This window comes from Pyxicephalus adspersus, chromosome 1, assembly GCF_032062135.1.
Source record: "Pyxicephalus adspersus chromosome 1, UCB_Pads_2.0, whole genome shotgun sequence".
NCBI classification, from domain to species: Eukaryota; Metazoa; Chordata; class Amphibia; order Anura; family Pyxicephalidae; genus Pyxicephalus; species Pyxicephalus adspersus.
In genome coordinates, this window is record NC_092858.1 from 97,520,227 (window position 1) to 97,544,526 (window position 24,300).

Consider the following 24,300-nt stretch of genomic DNA (forward strand, 5'->3'; position numbering starts at 1 on the left):
TTACAGTTTACGAAATATAGTAAAATTTACTGTAAACTGAATAGAGCATAACATTTATCATAAACAAATTTTAAGGCAATTTGTGGAAAAAAATAAGACTAAAAATCTGTATATTCATGTGTCCCTAATAGAAAATGTTTTTGGTAATTTTGCAGCACAAAACTTCAAAAAAATAAATAGAGAATATAAAATATTATGTACATTAGATGTACTCAGCAGAGAGTAAGAATACAACAATATTTTAATGTTGCATAAAGTTTGCTTTTTAATTTTTCCATTTTGTACCACAAAATGTATCTAAATTGTAAGCTATAAATCCCATAAAGCTCATTTTATTGCTCATGGGATCTCTAAAAACAGGTTTTATTGAATTCAGGAGATGTAATAACTTTTTTTCCTCTGCCAGAAAGTTTGTCCTTTCTCCATTCGTCTGAAAAAAAATGTGGCTGAATTTTCACATTCTAGAGATTTGCTATCATATGCTGTCCTAAGAGGAAATGGGGGGGGGGGGGGGGGGATCTCTCTATTGGTAACACAAATAACAATAAAATCTGAACAAGTCTCTAAAACATCATTGTGTTATCCAAAACTAGCCTGTTCAGTCTGAAGCAAGCAAGAAATATCTGTTTTATTGTTACTGTTACTGTAACAATTGATACTGTTCTTCCTTCACATACCTAAACACTGGGCCTGATTTATCAAAGCTCTCCAAGGCTGGAGATACGCTTTCATCAGTGAACCTCGGTGATCCATAAAACCTGGAATTGTAATTTGCTATTAGTTAGCAAATATTTTTAATTCTGAACCAAATCCATTCCCGGTTTCCAGGTTCACTGATGAAAGTGTATCTTCTCCAGTCTTGGAGAGCTTTATTAAATCAGGCCCACTGTGCCTATTGCAGAAAGGCGATGTCTCTCCACAATGAGCATTCTTTCCTGCTTGATCACCTTCTAACCTGTCACAATTTGCTGAGCTGCGTATACACATCCTGGCTTACCATAAGATTGCTAGGACTGATTGAACTCCCACATGCCCGCACAGGAGTTACATTATCCTAGCCTGGCCAATCAACATCACTAATGATCAGAACAAGGGAGAGAAGAAGGATAAAGAAGGAAGCGCCTGTGATGACCCAAGAACAGTTGAGAATACATTGAATTTATTTTCACTTTAAATAGAATAGACCTACATAGTTCTTACGCATCTAAATGTTTTCATTTGTGTAAACATTTATAAAGGCAATAGGCCTGTACTTACGATTGTATTGGGACACCAGACTGGCTAGCTGGTTCACAGTCTCCATGAGTTGTGTCTGCTGCCGCTGTAAGATGCTGTTGTTATGCATTGCATCGTTGAGCTGCTGCCCCAATTCACTGATAAGGGTACTTTGTTTGGAGAATAAGTCTTCTACATGAAGTTTCTCAGATTTCATTACTTCTATTTCCTCTTGATGCTTCTCATCCATCTCCAAGATTCTATGTTCTAAAAAACTGGAGAAAAAAAGAAAGCCACACAGAGGGCATAATAATGATTCTGGTTATCTCTTGCACATTCTCAAAATTACCATTTTTGATGAAGAAGTTTAATGAATCATTTCAGCTTTTAGAATTGAATACCCCTTATAGACAAATCGATTTTTCAATTTAGACTATGGAGCTGTTTATTTAGCATAACTTTGTCATTACTTGCAATAACAAAATATTATTAATATTATTACTATTAATAAACAGCATTTATATAGGACCAACACATTATGAAGTGCTGTAAAATATGGGGTGCAAATGACAGACAGATACAAACAATGAAACAGAAGGACCTTGCTCAGAAGAGTTTATAATCCAAGAATATAAACTGTACAATTGTAAATTATAAATGACCTGTTTTTTTAAGGACAACCTGGGCATTCATTTGGCAATACTGTTTTGTAAAAAGTTTTTTATGTAAACTATGGATAAATAGACATATAAACTATTTTAACCAATGTTAGGTATTTTCACTCTATAATTTGTCCAATTTAAATTGTCACTAAACACCAAGGCATGGTAAAAAAATAAATAAGAAAAAGGATTTTAGTATGCAAAGCTGAATTTTAAAACTACAAACAAAAAAAATACAAAAGTCATTAATGGTAAAAAAAAATACAATTACTAAACATAACAGCAGAAAAATATTAGTACATTGCAGAGGGACTGAATAGAGTTATCTAAGGGTGAATAAGAGGTTAAAAGAAAACCTTTTTTTATTTTTTATTTGTAAGATCTCCAACTGCAGCAGCTCTTGACAGCTGTTTTATTATTAAAACATCATAAATATTTAAAATATTTAATTTAATAATTACTGCAAGTTGAAGACATGATTATTCAAGTCCCTAGCTCTAACATGTATGTTTTGGTCATTCATTTACATTGTCCAATATTTATGTCACTGAGGCTAAAATTAAGTCTCACTAACGTGACTACATTATAGCTAAAACATCCAAAAGTTAAATGACCTCCAAATCCATTTTTTTTATTTAGAAAAGAGTAAGAAGGGTTTATTCCCCATGTGGGTATTTTGTCTTCACTGTAACGTATTTGTTTTATTATTTTAGTAAGCTAGAAAGGAAAACATACATCAGCTTATTCTTTGAAATATGTTAAGTATTTATTTAGTAATTAGAACCACCAACAGATTTTTCATCAGGTAACTAAAAGGGTTTTGATTAAGAGCTATAACTAATTAAAGTAAATGCTTTGTTATTACTATAAATGTGATAAGTAGAGTATTCAATTGTTTGGAATATAATATTTAATGTTAGCAAAAACTACCATCAGCATTTCTACTTAAGGGTAGATGAATATGATTTTTTATTACGTCATCATATTAATGACATAATGTGGGTAGCATAGGGATCTAGTTGAATACATTATACTTGTATGGCATTCGTGATGAATCCCAATCATATTTGTGTTGCCAGATCTCCTGCATTCACTAAACAATGCTAAAATAGAGGATGAATTTTGTAAATATGACAGAAAATTTTAGGTCTGTGCAATATCAGCCTGTGTTACTAAAAGTCTAACAGATATCCTTAGCTAAACAATCTTGCTTTGTATATCATTTCCAACAAGGCTATATAATCCAGAACCTGAATTTAAGAGAAGTGAAGTGTGGAGGGCAGGAAGGAAAATGAAGAGAAAAGTAAAACTACATGTAAACAACTAAATAAATGCATGTGTGTTCACTGTGTACCTGCCAAACTATTTGTCATTTATTAAAGCTTATGTAGTTTACAGACCTCACCCATACAGCAAAACTAGATACTTGCTAGGCCTTCAATGTGTCGAACTCCCTCTCAGCCCACACCCCTGCGCAAAGACTTTCCAGCACACTCAGCAACAGTCCACGCACCACTCTGGTAACCCTTGCCAAACACACCTTAACAGGTAGACTGTCACCACGTGCCTAGACTGAAGCACGCACTGTTACCCTTGACAACCGCAGTTATTTAGTGTTTAGTGTCGCCCATTGCTACTCCAGAAAGGGATGGTTCAGAAATCATGGTTTATAGTAGCGTTTCGGGTTAGCAAGTTACACTATTTCTACTTCGAGCATTCAGAGATTCAGCTTACACTTTTTATTGTGTTTAATAAGAAAAAAAAAACAGTGCATAAACAAATACAGAAAAATAAAGACTAATCAAAGAGCAATAACAGAACAATAGCAACAGCATAAAATAAAAGGGAGAACTGTAAAATAATACTTAGGAAGCGTTGGTTTGCCTTGGTCCAGGTTGCTGTGTAAAGTCCAAGTTTTTAGTCAGACTCACTGGACTCCCTGCAGTCCTCAATGTGTCAGTGCTGTTGTCCTTAGCAACTAGATGTTCTAGCCATTTTTAATAATTTCACAATTATGAAATGCCAACCCCCAGATTAATAATCACCACAAAATAAGGAGTTCACAGAGACCAAACTAGGCATGTCTGGGATTTATGGTTCACCAGGACAGGCTAACCATGGTTTCCAGGCTTTGCTGAGGTCTAGGAGACTAGTTCCTGGTCTCAAAATGCTCACCATAACGATCCAACTACAAATCAACTACTACTACTAAACTACTACTTCATACAGAATGGTATATTGGAAATACAAAGATTATTATTAAATGGGTTTCAGAATACATCTTAGAGTTCAATCAGGGCCACTCTACTAGCCTTATCTGAGTTTTATGACACTTGGGAAAACCCCAACTTTTATAATGGGTGTTGTAAACTACAGGGTCTAGAAGATGCTGATTGTCAGATCAAGAAATATCTGATAAGGGGAAATTTATGACCCTGGTCTGTTAGAGAGACAATTTCCAACAAAGACATTTTAAAAGAAATTTTATATTTTACAGGGGAGATCACGATTTAATATCACAAGCAATTCAGCTTTTCATGTTACCTTTCTGTCTTTATCTGTCTTCTGATCAGGGATAAAAGCTGAATCAGCATATAGTTGCATGATCCTTCCATCTACATGGGATGGGAGGTATGTGTGCATTACTAACTGTTTAAAACTTCTATTATATTTGCAAGTACATAATATGTATTTAACTGTGTAGTTTGCTGTTTCCCTTAGGTTCAACTTTCAATTTATACAATTCTAGTATATTACAACATGGAACAGAGGAGGGAAATGTCTAAAAGGTTCTAAAAGAGGGTTTTAAAGAACACCAAAAGGAAAAAGTTTTCTTGTATCTCATGTACATTGATAAAACAACTGGAATACAGTCATATGTATACAATCATTTGAATATTTGGTTAATTGGCAAACAGTCACATGCATTTATATTGATACATAGGATCAAATCAGCCCTAAAACCCAATGCGCTTAGCAACACTTGCTTTTTCAGAGGATGTAGGTAATCAGATTTTAAATAACTAGGAGGGGGATTAATAACCAGTTTATAGAAAATGTATCTACATACAGATAGTGCCCGGGTTACATACGAGTGATTGTAGGTTTGTTCTTAAGTTGAATTTGTATGTAAGTCGGAACAGGTACAATTAGGACAGATGTTTGTCCCAACATAATATTAGGCAGCATGGTGTCAGTTACTGTATAAATGCTCACTGTGAGCTAATCACAAACAAAACAAAACAAGAAAACAATCTTTATGGAGCCTAGACATTCATTAACATCTGGAGCAAACTTTAATATGCAAAAAAAAAAACAACTGCAGAGTTTGTCTTGGTCATTAAAGAGTTCCAAGTGGCTGCAGAAAGAGCTCACCCCCCTAAGATCACCCACAACCTCAGCTGTGTTTAGCAAAAGATTTCTTCTGCAAGTCATGCAAACCACCCCCCTCTTCCCTCCGGCCTCCTGAACACAGCGAGCAGGGAAGCCCCGTATCTAGGGGCCATCCGTATGTCCGATGTCCTTAACCTGGGGACTACCTGTTGGTGGATACCTCAAACGTTGGACCTAATGCATATATAGATGCCTGTTAGCTGGACTGTATCAAAAAATTGGGTTCCATTCATTTAGACGAATAAAGGGAAATTAGATGACTGTCCTGTTTTACATATTGTACTTTTTTTTACCAATTTATTCTACAAAAATTATTATTCAAAAAAGGAAAAGGAGCCAGTAATTCAGTGCTATTACCTGAACGATATAATAGAAGGTTTTGAGACAAGATGCATTTTATTGACTTTCCTTACCTGTTCTTTTCACGCAGCTTGTTAATCTCTTGGCTTTGTAGCAGAAGCTCCTTCTCCAGCTTGTTGGTTGATAATGAATTTTCCAACAGCTGAATTTCCAGTCTGTTTGTCTGGTTCATAACCTGAAATGCACAGTAATGATTTAATAGCATGGTGTATGCTAAATGATTTACTGTTTTTATGATAAAACCCTCCTGTTTTATAGTGTCTAGGAAAAAAGACTGTGTAATATACAAGTAAGCATGCGGGTAAGTAAGGGCTACATTTCAAGGGGCATATTCACAAAAAAAATTGCTGGTTGAAAAAAAGGCAAATTAAACCCTAAAATTTAATGGGATTTGTTCTGCATTTTTGAGCAGGATTTTCTCCATTGAAACCAATCATTTCCCAGGAAAATCTTGCCAGGGTAAATGTCAATTGCATCTGGAAAGTACAGTATCACTTTTTCACCCCTCCTGTGATGAGTGAACTTGCCTTTGTAACAATTACCAGCAAGGTTTTTTGAAATCTACTGGAGATAAACTTTGCATTTAAGGTTTTCCTGTGTTTAGGCTGTTTTTTTTAAACACTAAAAAGGAAAATGCCCTGGGGTGCATTGGTACAAGTGTCAATGCAAAAGTGAATTTAAAAAAATACAATTTGGTGGAAAGAAGATGTAGATGTAGTGGCTATCTAAAGGAAGCCATGTAATATATCAAAGTCAGAGTTAACTTCAACGCCTTTGGCGGAGGCAGCTGAATAAATGCTAATGAGTTATTGTGCTAATGGATCATTGTTTTTTAAGTTGATTTTAAATAAAATATATTGGTTTAATTGAATATTTTGCCATCATTTTTTTAGCCCTTAAAATCCCATTTGGTTAAAATCCACATTGTTGGTTAATCACTATGTGGCTCACCTAAATATAGTATGTTTTCTTAAGTCACAAGGAGAATAATTTTAAGGAAGGAAAATATTTTTTAAAAATTAAATAATTTATACACGTGTTTAAGGTTTAAAAATAATCAATTAACCTCCCTAGCGATTAATTTCTTTCTGGTTTTATATGTCTAAAAGTGGTACATTGTTTTTCATGAAAATTTATTTTACAGTATATTATAAATAGTATGAGTATAATAAAGTTTGAAACACAAAATCATTTAAAAACAATAAATTGAATAAATTAAAAAATCTATATATAAAAAAAAATTAATTAAAAACAAATTTAATTTAAAAAAAAATAAAAAAACACATATTATACTCATACTAATATATATACTGTAAAATAAATGTTCTTGAAAACAATGTACTGCTTTTACACATAAAAATCCAATGTATTGCATTCAATACAGTTATTTTGTATTGAATACAATACAAATGGATTTTGAATTTCCCGCCCCGCCCGGCTGGTACATACACACGCACCAACGTCACCGGGAACTCCCCCGGTGACTCATCGGAACAGAAGCAGGAAGAAGACGGAAATCGCAGAGCTGTACGGCACGGGACCCCGGCGGATCAGGTAAGTGCTCTATTTACTAACCTTCCCTAGGTGTTCCAACCCCAAGAGTTGTCAAATAGGCTCCTGGTTGCAAATCCAAAAAAAAAGATTGCAACAAACTTGTTTACCGTGATCAGTAAGCTGAATGAAGATATTAAATACTTTTATTCTTTAGGATATAAAACAAGCTGAGTCCAGAAATGAAAAAATCCATTGACAGCTAAAACAGCCTCTTTTTATATACAATATATATTCAGTTGTGAATTTAGCTGTTTGCCTTGAAGTCAGCTTTATTTATACACTTCTGTTAGGCATAAATCATTATAACTTGACATGCCTATAGGAAGCGTGGTCAGCTGACTTTTCATCAAGACTTTGCTGTACTACACTAGTGCTATCCATTCCATTGATTCTGGAACAAAGATGTTGAAACACCCTCCTGGCAGTACTAATACGTTTCTCTTAATCACCATTTAGGTTCAAACCTGACTTTGGACACTGTATGTTCATACCTGAGTCTCGACATCAGTCAGCTTGCGTGTTTGCTCTGCAGTTTGAGCCAGCAGGTTTGTCCCAATTTCCAGCATGTTGATTGTTTGATTCTCCACGGTTGATCGCTCGGAATCCCTTATTTCACCTCGGATATTGTCATTAATGTAACTTTCTAGCTGAAAAACAAACACAATGACAGATCAGTAAGTGTTCCAAATAGGTTGAGATGGCTATGGAATTTCTGCAAAAGAATATAGGAGGCCAGTTCCCCAAAAAATGATGTTGATAAAGGGAGCCAATTGTGGTTAGTTAGCCCCTGTCTTCTTACCTGTCTTGGATACTCTCTGCCATTATTCCCAACTCTGTTTCTGTCCGCTTTGTTTTTGGCATTCAATGCACCTTAGTATGTTATTGCTAATCCAGTTATGCTCTTTTTAATACATAATAAAAGCACATTTAATAATATTTATAGTCAGACCAATGCATAATAGCCACTGCAAGTATACACCAATTTTGCCTTAGATATACAATTTTGCCATGTGGTTTAAATATATTATACATAACATAATATATATATAAAAACATATTTCCTTATACTTCTCTTACATCTGCGCACAAGGAGATAATACCTCCAATCAGGGCTTTTTTTCTCATTGAACACACCAGAACTAAGTTGTATGTGAAAGTCTGTGAAGGGGAACACATGTCAGTGAAAATGATAGCTCAGCCTGTGATTATACGCTGTACATGCGTGCTTCAATACTGAACAGTGGCTGAGCAGCCCAAGTGCTTGGGAAGTGTCATCATGTGCAGCCTGAGCTGTGTGACCTGTGACAACATTTGAGGAGGGACGGTTGTTTAAATGTACCTGACAATTCCCTGCTGACACAGTGATTTAGAGCATTCTGCTCACGGTGCAGTGATACAAAAATTACAACTCTAAAGGCCTCATAAATGCTTTCTCTACTCTCTTTTCCTCACATTGCCTCCAATAAGGCCTATTTGGAAAAGCTATGCGTGTGCCACCAGCTCAGAAAAGAACAATATCTCAAGGAATAGAGGAATATCTCAAGGTGTGTCTTAGCCCAAAAACAATATTTTCATGTATTGTAGCCTAGCAGTAAGAAATTTTACAGTCACTAAATATAGTGGATGCATTAGTTTAGCTTTTTTTCCAATGTATTTTGCAATCCTGGGAATAACACTTGCCTACATTCAATCCTCCCCTGTATCGATAAGGGCACACATGGCTGGCATACGCTCTCGTGACAAAACACATATACTAGATTTCTGCCACTGGAAACGATCTTTTGCCATCATTTTCACTGACAAAAAAAGGAATGAGATCTGTACACACAGCACTGTCTAGTTCTTTGGAGAGGGCGGGATGAGTGAAAGACACCCCACTGCATCCTTCGTCATGGGAAATGATAGCAGTCATGCCCATTTGGTCAGGCACTGAAGTACACTGTGCTAGATTTTTGGCTGAAACTGTCACAACTGTTTGTCTCAGGCAGCCTTTCTTTAGCATGTGTATGTAGCTTCACTATCTTTATCTCCATTATATAGGGGGTGGGGGTAAACTGAAAATATTATTATTATAATAATTTATAGTAATAATTAATATAGTATATAATCTACCTTTTATGTCTGTCTAATTTGTATTTGTTCTTAGGTTAAGATATCATTTAATTAGCTTTATGTCTTCAAAACTAAGCAAACCCACACTAATCTCACAGAGTTTATAATCTCTGTAACCTACAGAAGCCAGTCAAAATGTATAATGTATTACTGTAATTTACACTATAATTTTGTGTATATTTATTCTGAAGTCTCATGAAATAACATGCAGTAATAATTAATGACCTAACTGGTATACTGTTCACCATTTTTGGAGTGATATGATGTTCCAGAGTGATGTCACCTCCCAAGACTTCATTATATCATTAAACTGTTTATTTTGACACAATTCCCCTTAATTATTGTTTCCTATTATTAATATCAAGTTGTAGAAATATATAGGGCCAACATATTATGCAGTGCTTTACAAAGTCTATAGTTATGTCACTATCTGTCCCTCGAAAATGGCTCACAGTCTAAGGTCAATTTTTGTGGGAAAGTCAGTGAACTTAACTGCATGTTTTTGGTATGTGAAATTCACAGGTAAATGCTTAAAATAGCATAAGGGTGAACTTTCATTATTCTAGTTTATTTTCTAATTTTGCAAAACAAACTATTAGGACAGTTTGTTGAAATACTGATCTGGTCTCATGAGAGTTGGCAAAAGACACAAATTTAGGGAAACCTTACTAATGCAAATTCACATAGATACAAAAAGCGAAGCAAACAAAAAGACATAAAGGCAGAGTGACCCAGCCCAGTGGCCAATTAAAACCCTGTTCATACTTTTGCAATTTACAGTAGATATGCTGTTCACATTTTGACTTCATGAAGTTCCAGTATCATTTATATGATGCATGATACCAAAACTGCAGAAGTATGAAAAAGTATCTAGAATATAAAACTCGGGGGTATTATTTTTTAATTTGCATTATTTTCTTTTTTAAGATTTATCATTCAAACATTCGTTTGGATAATTTAATAAGAAAAAATTTTATGTACTGGTAAATTTTATTTGCTGGTAAATATGTGTTTGGTTACGGGTATTGCATGTTACTGCTGCCATTTTTACAGGCCTATTAAATATGTCAGCTTGGGACCAAACAAAAAAGGATATACTATATGATTGTTAGAAATTGTACATTATACTAATAGATCCGGACATATGGTATTTGTTGATTGCATGTAAATTGTTAATTCCATTGACATTATGTACGTCCAAATGGCAGGCATATTTCCTTAGCTTCAATGATAAGTTAGTGTCCCTGGATACATATTTGAGATGATTTGTGTCTAACAGCAAACTCCTGGATGGTAAAGCATGCTAGAGCAGAAATAGTTTATGCCCCCCATAGATAGCTAACTTATGTCCATATAGTGTAATTCTCTGTTAAACCCTGTATGTCAACCTGATTAATGGTCAGAAACTATTTTTTCTCAAGACATATGCACAATCAAGCTTTACACGCAATTTTTTTGACAAAATCATTTTAAGCCTTGTTGTATTTCAGAGTTAAATCAAGGTTGTGTTAGCACTCATTGATACCCACAAGTTACGGAGGAGTTACCCTTACAGAGCAGTTTGGCCTTTTGACCATTAATTGTTAAATGAATTGTATATACATATATATATATATATATATACACACACACAATATGAAAGAGGTAGCTTTTACACAAAGGTTCACTAGTATGTGATGCAATATATTATTTTTTATCCTATTTAGCCTATGTAGTCCAAAGTATAGATTATGCAACCTGGACATATTTTATGACTTTCATTATGCAAAATTGTTTTTCTATGATTTATTTCAAATTATCTTCAGAATTCAAAACTGTATTCTATAAATGTTTGCCTTATTATCATGGTGGGTAAGCACAAACCTTTTGCTTACCACAGCTTCTAACAATTTGCCCTACTGCATTTAGCCAGCAGTACTATTTCCAAGGATATGTTCATTGCTTAAAGTAGGGGAACCCGCCACGGTCTCCATTAAAACAATCCATAGATGCAATTGTGGCTCATTTTAAGGGTTGACCACGCTGCAGGCTGCAGTAGGAGATCACTGTTAAAGAGAACATGTCAAAGCTGACCCTGCTTTATTACCAAGAGAAGTTACTGCAGCCCAGAGCACAGAACTCATTGTAAACAATCTACTTACAAAAAATAATTAGGGAAGTGTTCACCAACAAACTATGTTGGCAGAGCAATGCGCATAACTTTGCTTCCTGTTGGGACATAAGCTTACGTTTCCGAATTTAATGCGAATGGACGCGCCAAATTCAGCAGTTTCGTCTTTCACATTTAACAGTTCAGTCTTGCCATTTAAGTGAGTAAAGGGTAAGCTTCTTTCATCATGAGTAATATGATGGCTGATCCAAACAAGATCAAATTTAGTTGTTCTTCTGTATGTACACAGAATTTAAGAGCCACTGACATTGAAAATGATCAGCACAAAGTACTCCAATCAGCATTGTTTCATCAGAGAAAATTCAATGGATCGCTATTTCAGCCAGTTTATATTTGTTGTTGTATTCCTTTCTCCAAAACCACAAATTGTGGAATCCTAAAAATCTTAGAATGTTATTGTACTGTGCATATTATTTACCATTAGGTTTTTTATGTACATGCCATAATGACACAAATTTGGTATACAACCAGAAACATGATATGATGAAGTGCTGTGTTTACAAGCTAGTAGTACATCATACAGGATGAAACAATTAAGGAGACAGACAGTAGTGGTCTAATGACAGCTGTCCAATCAGGCAATCGTTATATTTATAAAAACACAGAAAAAATATTCTCAAAGGCTATAGTGCGTCAGCTCTGTTGGATTTTACCAACCTATACTATTTTCCTAAAACAACTGCAGTCTCCCCCAAACAATTTCTACAAAACAAGCTAACATTATTTTTTATCTATTATACTTTTCATAAAATGGGTAAACTTTGCCTTGATTATGATTCATATGACTATGATAAAATAAAAAAATACATATGCTACAGCCTTTCTCCAGACATACACAGCAGATTTTGTTTTTCTGAGTTTCTATAAATTTTACTGCCTGTTAATCTTACAAGTAGATCTGCTATTATACACTTTATTGACAGGAAGACAACACTGTTAGCTCTACAGTTAAATTACACAGCTGTATTGTCACCTTGCAGACAGGGTAGTCATAGATGGACATGTAATTATATATGGACTTTAAAGGGTAACTGCTCTTTTATGTACAGTGCAGTTATCTTATGTTCACCTTCCCCTAAACCAGGACAATCACTTTCCACATCCACAAATGTATACTTGCTTATACAGATGTGGTGCTGCTGTTTGTTTACTACACTAGCTGCCCCTATGGAGTCAGGATGGTGCTGGTAACTAAATTCTCTGGAAGGAGTTATGTTACTTTAGCTGAGGGCAAAGGACTTGCATGATAACTGATCTGTATATGAAAGTGCAGTAAATATACATAAGTAAATGCCAAGCAAAGTAAAGCATAATCCCAGCTAATATGCTGTAAACAGTTACAGCAACAGGCTTTTTTTTCCTTTTGGAAGTCAGTGCTGTCCAATTTCAAAGGGTCCTATTGTAAACTTTAGATCTGGGTGGAGGAGCACATTTAAACTATTACTAGAAATGAGATTTTTTTTAGGAAAGACACTTTAAAGGTATAATGAAGAACCCATCAGCACTGATATAGGGAGCAGTAATCCCCTTTTACTGAGGCCATAAAAATAACCTTACAACCAATGGTGGTCAGTGGCATACTTTAAAAATAATCACCTTCCCAGCTTTAGAGGTCAGTTGCAAACTTTAAATAAACCTCCCACCCCCACCCAAATATAGGTGGTCAGGTCCAGCCTGTAAAAATGGATCCCCAGGGGAAGCAGATGCCGGGCATAGCTGGAGGACGCCGCTAACATCGTTGGAGGATGCCGCGGGCACTGCTGGAGGACGCCGCGGGAACGTGGGATCAAAGTAGGACTTGGTAAACTACCTGGCAATTCCACCCCCAGTGTGGCTCGGGGTTACCGCTTTGGGTATGGAATATCCACCCTGAGCCACACTCGGGTATACCGCCAGGGAGGTTAAATTGAAAAACCTACTGACCTATCATTGAAATGTTAAACAAAAAAAATAAAAAAAAAATACATTGTATACCATAAAGCTACCTTTGGCTGTGCGGCACAGGAGAAAAGCTTCAAGGTTTTGTCTGACTTGTGTAGATGTCCCTCCCTGCTACATAGAATGTTTCCTCATATGCCCCATAATCTACTATTTCTGGACTTCCATTTTTTGCCTGTACAACAAGGCTTTCATTTTAATTAAGCCTTCAGTTGGGCTATTATTTGTCTTAACCAAAGCTGTCCCTTGTTCAATAAAGGACCTTCCTGATCATTATTTTTTTTTTTTAAGTATAGGTTTAGTTCCACTTTAATGTGCAGTAATGTCAGCATTTTTAAAACTTGAACTGTGAAGGCTAGAGATGCACTAATAGACATAGCTACTGAACACTGGGAACGATGGTTGCCCACTACTACAATTTTGAGTTTAACAAAACTGTTAATTTCGGATGTCCATATGTATTATTACAGAAAGGGGTTTGTTGAGCCATAAGTTCCTGAGTAATACAAGTTAGGTAAAGTGAGGTTGTGCTGTGTTTACCAGTAACTCATGCCAGGAACAGCTGCCTCTTCAGCAGCTTCATAGAGATGGAATAGAGGTGAAAGTGAGCTATACTAGTACTGCTGCTCACTGCTGTTAGCTGTCAAATGTGCAGAAGCTGGTTCTGTAAGAAGATGACAGCCGCAGGGAAATGCTCAAGATTGCATGATTCAGAGACAAGACTGAAAATGCCCTTAACATAGGGCATATCTACCTACCCTGGAATGAGGATGCCACAGACAGAATAGCTTGCCAAGCCAATATACCCATCTCCTTGACTTCTGGTGTAGTACCAGACCCATCTACATTTTCTTTTCTGACACCCGTCTGTGCTATATTTGTTAGAACCCTTGTCTACTACTTAAAATTATATGTCAAACCAAATTTTTTTGTTTCTAGTTTTAAAAAAATGTATTTTTTTCCTTTTCTGATGTGGGATAGTTACCCTTACTTCTTGTCTGTTTGTCAGCAGGAAGGAGAGTATATCTCTCATATGGTCACAAGTTTGGATTTTGGTCAGGACACAATTTGCAAAGAGTTTGCACGTTCGCATGTTTGTGTGTCTAGGGTCTACATTTCTCTACATCCCAAAAACATGCAGTTAGTTGGCTTCCCCCCAAAAATTGACCCCTAACTGGTAATGATGTATGACTATTGTGAGCCCCTCTGGGGGCAGTTTGAGACATTACTGTGGAATTTATAAAGCACTTTTTTTTACTGGTCTCTGAATATGATAATGTTCATTGATTCCATGCACCTGCACTGGAAGTACCCAAATCCCACTCAGTTGTGCCAGGAATCTTTATGTACTAGGGTTGGCTATTCTCGGTCACAGCACCTTCTTTGCTTGTTACAGTGTCTAAACTTTATATGCTTTTATAAGGTAAAGGGTACTTTACAACATTTACCAGATATTACTATGAATACCAGACATGTTATTATTATATTATATTAAGTTATCTTTCTTTCAGTTTTCAGTTTATAAACCCTTTCCTTACTATATTGGTCACCACTATATAATTTATTTGAAAATTATGTAAAACCTTATCATATAAATATAGGCAAACAATTGCCATTCGCAAAGTATTTAGTCATAAACCTTTATATGTCACAATAGTTCAAAGTTGAAGAATTTACAACAAAATATGTAGATTAACAGATAATGTTATCCATGAGTTTGAGGTAATTTATTGACACTGAACAAGCTTTACTAAGTGTTTTAAGCATAAGCAACTAATGTTAATCAGCTAATGTTATAATAATGTTAGATTTATTTTTCTGACCAGGGTTAGAAAATTACCATGAACATTTGACTGGTTGAGGTATCTGATTCCCACTTAATCTCTTTATACAATAATAAAACATCAAAGTGAACTCTTCTCTTGTATAACTTTAAACTTGTAACAGCCTAACATAAGCTATAATACTGTATATGAATGTTACTGCACAATAATTTGATTAATTGACATTGAGCCTAGTTTATCAAAACTGGAGCAAAACAATGGGACTTTTGTCCATACTAATAATCTGGAATTAGCCCTCAGTTTTTAAATTCAGTTGACTCTATAACACAGAAAACTGCTTTTGTCTTTCGTGCAGCTCTGTGTGATAATGTGCTGCTGTTGTCTTCCAACAGCAATTAATTGTATGTACCTTTTCTATAAAAGGTGTTATATTTAACTCTCAGGGGGAACATGTGCTTATTCTTTGCTCCTTTCCAAACAGTCTCTTTTACTATGAGCCACTATTATTTTACTTCTCAGAATGTCAGATGTCTGAGTTCCCATCTGCTTTATGTAGTCCCATCTAATCCCTATATCACTCTTGTGTTCTGTATGGACAGAAAGGTTGGAAAAAGGAATTGCAGTGCTTGATGGTGGACACAAGCATTTGACACTCTTAAAAGTGTTGAATGCTGAAGATTATAAAAGCTGTAAGAGATATGGGTGCTTGAAAATTTAAAGTAGAACTATAGTTCTGCTGGCAAAATGTACAAGAAGGCAAGTCTTTTTCACTGAATAGAAGGAGGCAATGTCCCTTCTCCAATATACCATACTTACCGGCTTGTTCTCTATCCTTAAAAAAATTAAGCTGAGCATGCAATGGAATATCAATACACTATAGCCAAAACCCCGTTTATATGCAACTGTCAAAGATAGAAACTCACTATTTACATATTTCCTGTAATTTTCTATTTCATATAGAGGTTAAAAGAAATATATTTTAGAAAGACAAATAATGTGACAGTGGTTTAACTACAATTCATAAGATTAAAAGAAAAAATTTGGCTCAGCATTCATAATAAAGGACATAATATATATATACTGTATAAATATTTATTTATATATAATGAGTGTGCAACAACTGTCATTTAATTTGTTAAAAAATGAGGGAAAGAATTTCTAGTTAGAACATTCCCATAACTAGGACTTCTGATTTTTAAAACATAACATTAATTATGCTAATTAAAACTAATCTAATGCATGAGCCACAATAAGTAATATTATAAGTAAACGTTATTTAAAGGAACAGCGTTAGCAACTATATCATTTGCTTATTATCTTGATGCTATTACCTTTTGAAGCCACTGTGTATTGTTCTCCATTATATTTTCCAGTTCCTGTATCTTCTTACTGGGCCAATGGAGATCAGGTTGTGCAGGTGCATCCCTCTGTAATGAATTGGATACCTGGAAGTCAGCTAGAGGTGTATTACAGTTTTCTATCTCAGGCAAAAGAAAGGTGTAGCTGCAGTGTCCATGCTGAACTTTATGGTGACGTTTTTCAGGAACTTCAATCCCTTTCAGGTGAGACCCCAGCACTGGGTTCACCAAGGTCAGCAAAAGACAATGTTTCATTATTACCAGAACCATGCTCATTGCCATCTTAAAATTGATTCTTGAGCAGTGAAAAAGTGGGCTCCTCAAAGCTGAGCCATACACTGCCAAAGAGGAGCCTTGCGAAGTGTTTCCCAGAGTGTGCACTTATACAACTCCTTTGTATCACTAACCCACGTTTTTCTGACAGCTCCAGGAAGCTTTTTTTGTAAGCTATTCTCCCTGGTTGCACATTTTGTCTGTCTCCTCCCAGTGCAGTCCACAAGCTGGAAGTGCTCCCATATCACATGTAAGGATGCTTTATACTTAACCACTTCACTGCAAGTATAATGTGACTCATTGCACTGAAAGAATTTCCAGAACACAAATAATAAAAAAAAATGATTACATTTTTTTTACCATAAGTATGTGTGCTAGTCACTACATTAAAATGTTACACTTCTGTGCATTAAAATTTTTTATAAGGCATTATGTTTTCATATACATATAAAAAGGAACAATTAACAAGATAGTTTAATGCCGGCTTCACTATCAATGTGAAAAATTGAAAACAAAAAGTAAGATTAACCTCCTGAGCGTTACACTGAGGTCTAGATTTCTGTACCAAAAGTGATCTGATCGATGGAGGACGACGCTGGATGAGCACAGGGGGACCAGGTAAGTATGGATGTACAAAATCTCGGGCTTAACCATCCTTGCAGTTTTTTTTTGCCCGAGCGAAGGTCGGGCTTAACTGCAAGGTGGTTAATTATTTAATTATTATTGTTTTACCTAAATTACCTACTACAATGCTAGAAAAAGTTTATGAACATATAAACTGTTAACTTCCTGTTTTACTTTTTTATTGGTCATTTTAAGTTGAACTTAGATAGTAGAAGTCAAAGGTAGTATATATACTTATGGTACTCTTAAGGACGTAATTCACCCATGTTTATTAAGACTTTAGTTCATTTTAGGTGAAACTGAATTTTAAATCAGCATAAAACAAAACAACAGGTAAACAGGCACATATCCAATTCAGATACAGTCTATATATTTCCGGTTTTTCAAATCAATTGGTCAGTTAAAGCCTATAAACTGCATTTCTTTAGTTATCAGCCTTGGGTAGTTCTGTGTATTTACTTGTACAGTTTTTCAGATTGACAGAATATTACAATCGTGCATAAAATTATAATATACAAATGCAACATTCAGCATGTAGCAGTATATGGGTTTTGAGACATAAGTTTCATGCATTTAAGGTTAAACCCTAATCAGCACTTTACAGTACCCCCAATCTTCCTAACTTCCCCCCCTATGTAATGTCCCTTGATCATTTTTTTTTACTAAATTGTTACTGTACAGTGTAATTCCTATTTTTAGCCCCTGTGACATCATTACAGGGGCTGCAAAACATCTATCCTTGGGAGCCAGTAGGAGGAGACCACAATTTCTGCCAGTCTCTGTGACCATTGAACAATCTGAGGCAGGGGGCATGTGAGTGCAGACAAGACAGGAAAGGGAGGCCTGTAGCCGTAAGAAATTAGGCGCAGGGCCTACATGACAGAGTGTGAGGCCTAGCCCTGGGGTGTTAAGGGGTTAATAAAATGTAGTGATGCTAGAGGGGGCTGTGCTAGTATGGGGCGTGGGGTAGGAGGGGGTTAAGAATAGGACAAGTTAAAAGGGGCTGGACGGAAGTGAGTTGCCCTCTTTTTGAAAAAAAAAGTTTTCCGCCCACCCACCCCTTCTGTTATGGTTATAATTTGAAATTTTGGTTTGTTTTAGTGGTTGGGGTCTTGGAAGGCAAGGATCCAGTGCATTGGAAAAGTAGTGGATTTTGGCAGGGGGGGGGATTCTCTTTGGTGGGGTCTCCCCCTTATGGTGAACGGATGATTATGGTGCTGGTGCGGCTAGGGGCCAAGGTTGAGATGTTGGAAGAGTTAAATTCCTGTTGGGTGCAGATTTTGCCTTCTTAGTCTTTCAGCTTGGTTGTTTAAATGTATATTCGGGTGTTTGATAACATTATGGATATTGTTGTAATGGTTATGTATTATTAAAAGGGGAATTAGGTTGTTGGTTAAATAGGCTATATTAAATGTAATACGTTGGCATTATATAATCCCGGTTTAATAATAATTATAATAATAATAATGTAGTGTTATGTTATGTTAATGTATGCCTATCAAAAGTGTAAAATGTATTTATTTTTGGATATTTGTTTGTTAATTACTTGAATGGTTCATTTATTTATTGGTGTTTAAATAAATGGCTGCTTGCCAGCCAATTTAAATCCAAGATTTGTGTTTGGGTCTTTAATGGTGGGGGAGTGGTTGGTAAGCAGCTGGGGTCGGGGCGAGGCGGAAGTTATGATGATGGTTGTGCTAAAGGATGGGCTAGAAGGTCCAAGCTACCCTGGTCAAGAGATCTCTACTAATCTCCACTAACATCTCAACCTCCCAAAGATTTCAATTGTTTTAGACAAAAGGATTGGGAAAAGGGGAGAACAGTCACCATGCTTATTTTTAGTGCCCTGCATAGTTGTCATACCTGCATTCAGCTTATAGACATGCTTTAAATATCATAGATCAATCCCCTGTTGGAAAAACCCAAAAATGTTTTCCTTCCCACTATTATTATTGTACAGTATTTATATAGTGCCAACATATTTTGCAGTGCTGTACCAAGTCCATAGTCATGTCACTAGCTGTCTTTCAAAGGGGCTCACAATCTAACCTTCCTACCATAGTCATATGTCATTAATACAGTCTGAAGGCAATTTTTTTGGGGAAGCCAATTAACGTAAATGCATGTTTTTGCATTGTGGGAGAAAACCAGAATACCTGGAGGGAAACTCAAGCAAACACGGGGAAGAACCTAGAAACTCCATGCACATCCCCTGCCGGACATCACGTCAGATCTATTGAAAGTTTTGGATATTTTACCTAGGGCAGGCCACGTATCAACCAAAATAGGCCTCATGACCCCAATATTTGATAACCCCCACCTTCACTCCCACTAAGAAAGTGGAAAGTTTCCTTTTTTGGACAACCAAAGAAAACCGGTATGTCCACAATATACTACAGAGGTGCTCCTACAAGTTTATAACACAATCAAAGGGCTCCAACGTACCTTATACTCCTAAAGTGACCCTGCGCTAAATGATACCAGGGTCAATTAAGTTGGTAAAAAGAAATGTTCTGCGTCACTTTCTCCCAGCAGTGCAGACTGTTATCCCAAGAATGTGGAAGAAGCCAGCAGCTCCCACGAAGGATTGGCTATTAGAGCTGGGGAAGATCCAGCATATGAAGCGGAGGACAAGGATCAGATGGAAAAAATTAAAATTATATGATTGGTTTGGGATTGGCTCAAGGAATCCCCCCAATACCAAACACTATGGCCATAAGAAACGACAAACAAACTTGGCATTGAAGTTGTGGATTCACTCCCCCTCCATAATTGTATAAACCCCCAAACATACTCCCACCCAGTATTCCTGTTCTTACCCTATTTATGCCCCCCTACCCTGAATGTTAGTGCTAACTGTGTTTTCTTTCCATGTGCTTTCCTTATAACCAACATAAAGGTCTATAGTCAAATTTTCTGAAATACATGTTGCTCTATTTTCACTGAGCAGAATATGAACTACATGAAGCACTGCTAAATATAATAATCCTGGATCACCTACCATGATCATAGTTCAAGCTCTAGTTCAATAGATCTAGATGTATGTTCATGTTAATGCTAAAGGAAATTGTACTTTATAAACCAGTGTATTATCATTGAACTCAATCTATGTATGCATTGCAACTAACGCTATGTTTCATTTGAATCCATTGACGCTGCATCTACCCATCTCTTACAATGACATTTCTTCTGTCAAATTGCTTTTTCCTTGTCAGTGTTTCTTTTTTAATATTTTTGGGTCCTTAGGCACGCATGCACAACATATGTGCAGTCTCGAGTCTCAGCATGATTCCATGTTGGGATTATGTTTTCAATGTTTTCACAGATAGGAGTTATATCATCCTGACCTGGCCAATTACAATAGTTGGAGATATGAAGATGAGTACAGCAGTGATGTGCAGTGATCAATGCCATTATACAGTGCAGATCCTGTATTACATTTTTTATAGATTTTACCTTGCATTTAATGGTCAAAAATGCTCAGGTGCTAACAAGGCCTGCATCTTGAACAAAAACATGTATAGTTTTGGTTTACTAATAATTAACTAAAATCAGACATATTACCAGAATAACCCATTCTTCTACCAACAAATAATTTGTTCATCATGTACCTTTTTAACAATGGAAACACAAGAAAACACAACTTTAATTTTAAAAAAATAACGTCTATTTTTCCTGCTCCTTGTCTTCTGCCCAGTCCGGTGATGTTACAAGTCTCTTCTCTTCACGAAGCAGCAAGTCATTGGGGGACAACATCAAAGAGGACACAAATATTGCAGCCAGTGCCACTTTAAAATGTGCTGCAATAGTAATATTATTTATTTTCAAACCTCTTTTGGTGGCTGTTTTCTTTCATCTTCTTTCTTTTTCAGCACTGCAGTCCTTCCAGGAGTTTCGTACACATGTGTACTTCAAAATTTGCTGGTCTTATTTTCTAACTCCAACTGTACATCACTACAGGACTCAACAGTGATATATCGATCAGGTGATGGGACCGCAGGTATTCTATACATTAAGACAGGCAAAATACAGTAATAATGCTGATGTGAACTTCCAATGATCCTGTACTGTCATTTCATATAGGAAGATTTTATTGCAAGTGACAGAGTATCTTGAAGGAAAGCAACAAGGGAAAATGGACAGTGCTCTCAGTTTGCGCATAATAACAACTAACATCAAGGTGTACATTGCTTTGTTAAGTCATGATAGGGGCCATTCTAGCCAAGTGGTATTTCAAAATCTAGTTTCCTTTTTATTACAGAAGCCAATCACTTTGTTTTTATAGTTTGATTTATTTTTCTGGCTGCATTACAGCATGTACGTGATTACAAGGCCATCTCAGCTGAAATGCTGATTATGTAACTTGTAGACATAAATTTCAGTTTGCATTATGTTTTCCAACTTTCCAACATCTCCATTCTTGTATTTCCAAATATGGGAAATCTTATATCGTACTAGAAAATGTTTTGTATTTTATGTTCTCGATTTATGAACTTTACTTTCCATGGGTTACAAAAAAAACATGAGATATTCACATGGGATAAGCTATCCACAGTTATTAAACCTGTGTTAAATAAAGCAAATAAAGCTGTCATTTAATGTAATAAAATATTAGACTACATTGAAATGCAAATTACGTTTGAACCTTTGCCAAGGTTCCAAAATCAAATGTAAGATATCAATATACAAAAATAAATTGTTATGACTTTGATGAAGAAGAGCTGTAGCAAGACATTTTTATGTACAATGGGGGATGATAAGAGCTGAAGGTATTTTGGAGTATAAAACTCACTTCTGATATGCCAGTTCCATTTGATTATGGTGTAAATATTCTTCCTGTTTGTCTTATGCAGAATGTGGCCATGCAGTAGCACAACTATGTAAGGGCTAGGTAATGTGCTCTCATCTATATTACTTTATTTCAAAGTAGGTAATAAAGCTGGCGTGAAAAGCCAAACAGAAGTGAGTTAAAGCTTTCTTTTTTTTTAAGCATAAAGCGTTTTATTTTACAAGTGAAACATAGGCAGATCTTTAGATATTGTCCATAATTAATTTCACAATTTTGAGGTGTGTATTTTAGAGTGTGTGTGTTGGAGAAGGGGTCTGGATTGAGACTGTTCTTACCATGTGTAATAGTGATGGTATTTGAATTTTCATACTGGCACAAAAGTTTTGACATAACCATCAATATGATTTGACACTGTGATCTAGCCTAATCCAAAGCATTGGAAACTTTTGCAATAGGCATATATGGTTTACATGCAGTTTAAACTACATACAGGTGAGTTTACCTGTTCTCCAATATGCTTTAGTGATTTATCCCAGGACCAGATTTCTGGTATCTATTAGTGGTTACACTGTTCTGTATAATACTCATATAGGGTTTAGTTAGCCTACAGTGTATAGGGGGAATTTTTCCAAAAGTTAAAGCTAACACCCCTTTGAGAATTACTGGTCAAGTTTACCATACATTTTACAATCTAAACCCTATGTAAGTTATTGTAAATTGAAAGGAGATTGTAAAGAAACATTGTAATGGTTATTGTGGGCTTTTTATGGTCTATACAATACAATAGATTTATTTATCTGTTTAATGTCAGTAGATTAGCAGGGCAAAGAAACCAAACAAAATGCAGGAGATTGTCCTCTAGCACAGCAGTCGCCAACCGGTGGTTCGCTAAAAAAAAATTTTGATGGTCTGCGGCTCTGGCCGATGAACCCCCGAGAGGGATCAGGAGAAGTACCCCGCTGGGGCGACGCACCGGCCAGAGCCGGGGACAATGTCCCCAGTACAGTTCCCATGCTCAGGGAAATGGGTGGGCTGTGTCCCTAGACACAACCCGGCATGTGCGGTTGGGAGCCGGTGATTTTAGTGGTTGGCGGGAAAGAAAAGGTTGGCGACCACTGCTCTAGCATCTAAAGAGAGGGTGACAAATAGTGTACTCTCATCCCCTTCTGGTTGCAGCAACTTTAATGTAAAAGACCAAATAGGGAAAAAGGGAGGCATAGGCAGAGCTTGAGCAGTAAATTGGTTAAACAATTAAAGAAGGGGAGTCTTCCCCTAACATCAGAGACACTGTTAATTTACTTACACTGACATACAATATTAAAGTTTATTTAGTTGATATTGGAACTTCCTTGCCAGAGAACTTTGCATTAAAACCTCATTGTATATATGTAGTATGACCAGTAGGCAGCAATGAAGAGCCAGTCACTGGGTCGGTGAATATTAGTAAAAAGCATGATACCCCTTATCCAACTTACTAATTCAAAGTTTAAATATTTTAAAAGACCTTGGATATCTCTATACTACCACAGGCGAGTCAAGTGGTGATGCATAAAGATTACATGAAGGTTTTCTAGAGATGACCTAATTTAAATTGCAACTTCAGATAGGCTTTAAAAACTGGGAATAGGTAGATTTATTATTGCAGAAGAGACATACTAGCTAGTTTCTAGGATAAAGAATAAATGTATGGACCAGACAAGATATATATATATATATATATTTTTTTTTTTTTTTTTTACGGAGCTGGTCAAGTTGTAAATAATTGCTGTGAATTATTTCAGGTTAGGAATTAATATCACATTAAACATTTTCTAGGAGGAAGTCTTTCAAGTCACTCAGGGATAAGGAACTCCGAGATTTTTAATTTGAGTAACATTTATGTGAAATCCGTGAGATTTTGGTAAAATGTTGCCATGGTGGGTAAATTCATTCATTAATCTTATGGCTAAATGTTGGAGATCATCACCTGAGGATGTACAGGTCTGCATCATAGGGTGGGAAGATGATTATACATGTTATGAACATACACTTTAGAACAGTGGTCGCCAACCTTTTCGAGTCCCATGGA

General features: G+C 36.0%; 1 protein-coding gene across 1 annotated transcript in view; it reads right to left on the minus strand.

Annotated features, from left to right (window-relative positions):
* The window catches only part of LOC140336654 (angiopoietin-2-like), a 28,797-nt gene extending 11,786 nt beyond the window's left edge, over positions 1–17,011 (minus strand). Inside the window, exons 1-4 of the mRNA XM_072419916.1 lie at positions 16,520–17,011; positions 7,676–7,831; positions 5,684–5,805; positions 1,258–1,490 (exon numbers count right to left, since the gene is read on the minus strand). Of these exons, the coding sequence (XP_072276017.1) occupies positions 1,258–1,490; positions 5,684–5,805; positions 7,676–7,831; positions 16,520–16,828 (820 nt within the window). The 5' untranslated portion in view covers positions 16,829–17,011. The remainder of the gene's footprint in view (positions 1–1,257; positions 1,491–5,683; positions 5,806–7,675; positions 7,832–16,519) is intronic.
* Positions 17,012–24,300: the final 7,289 nt, after the last annotated feature.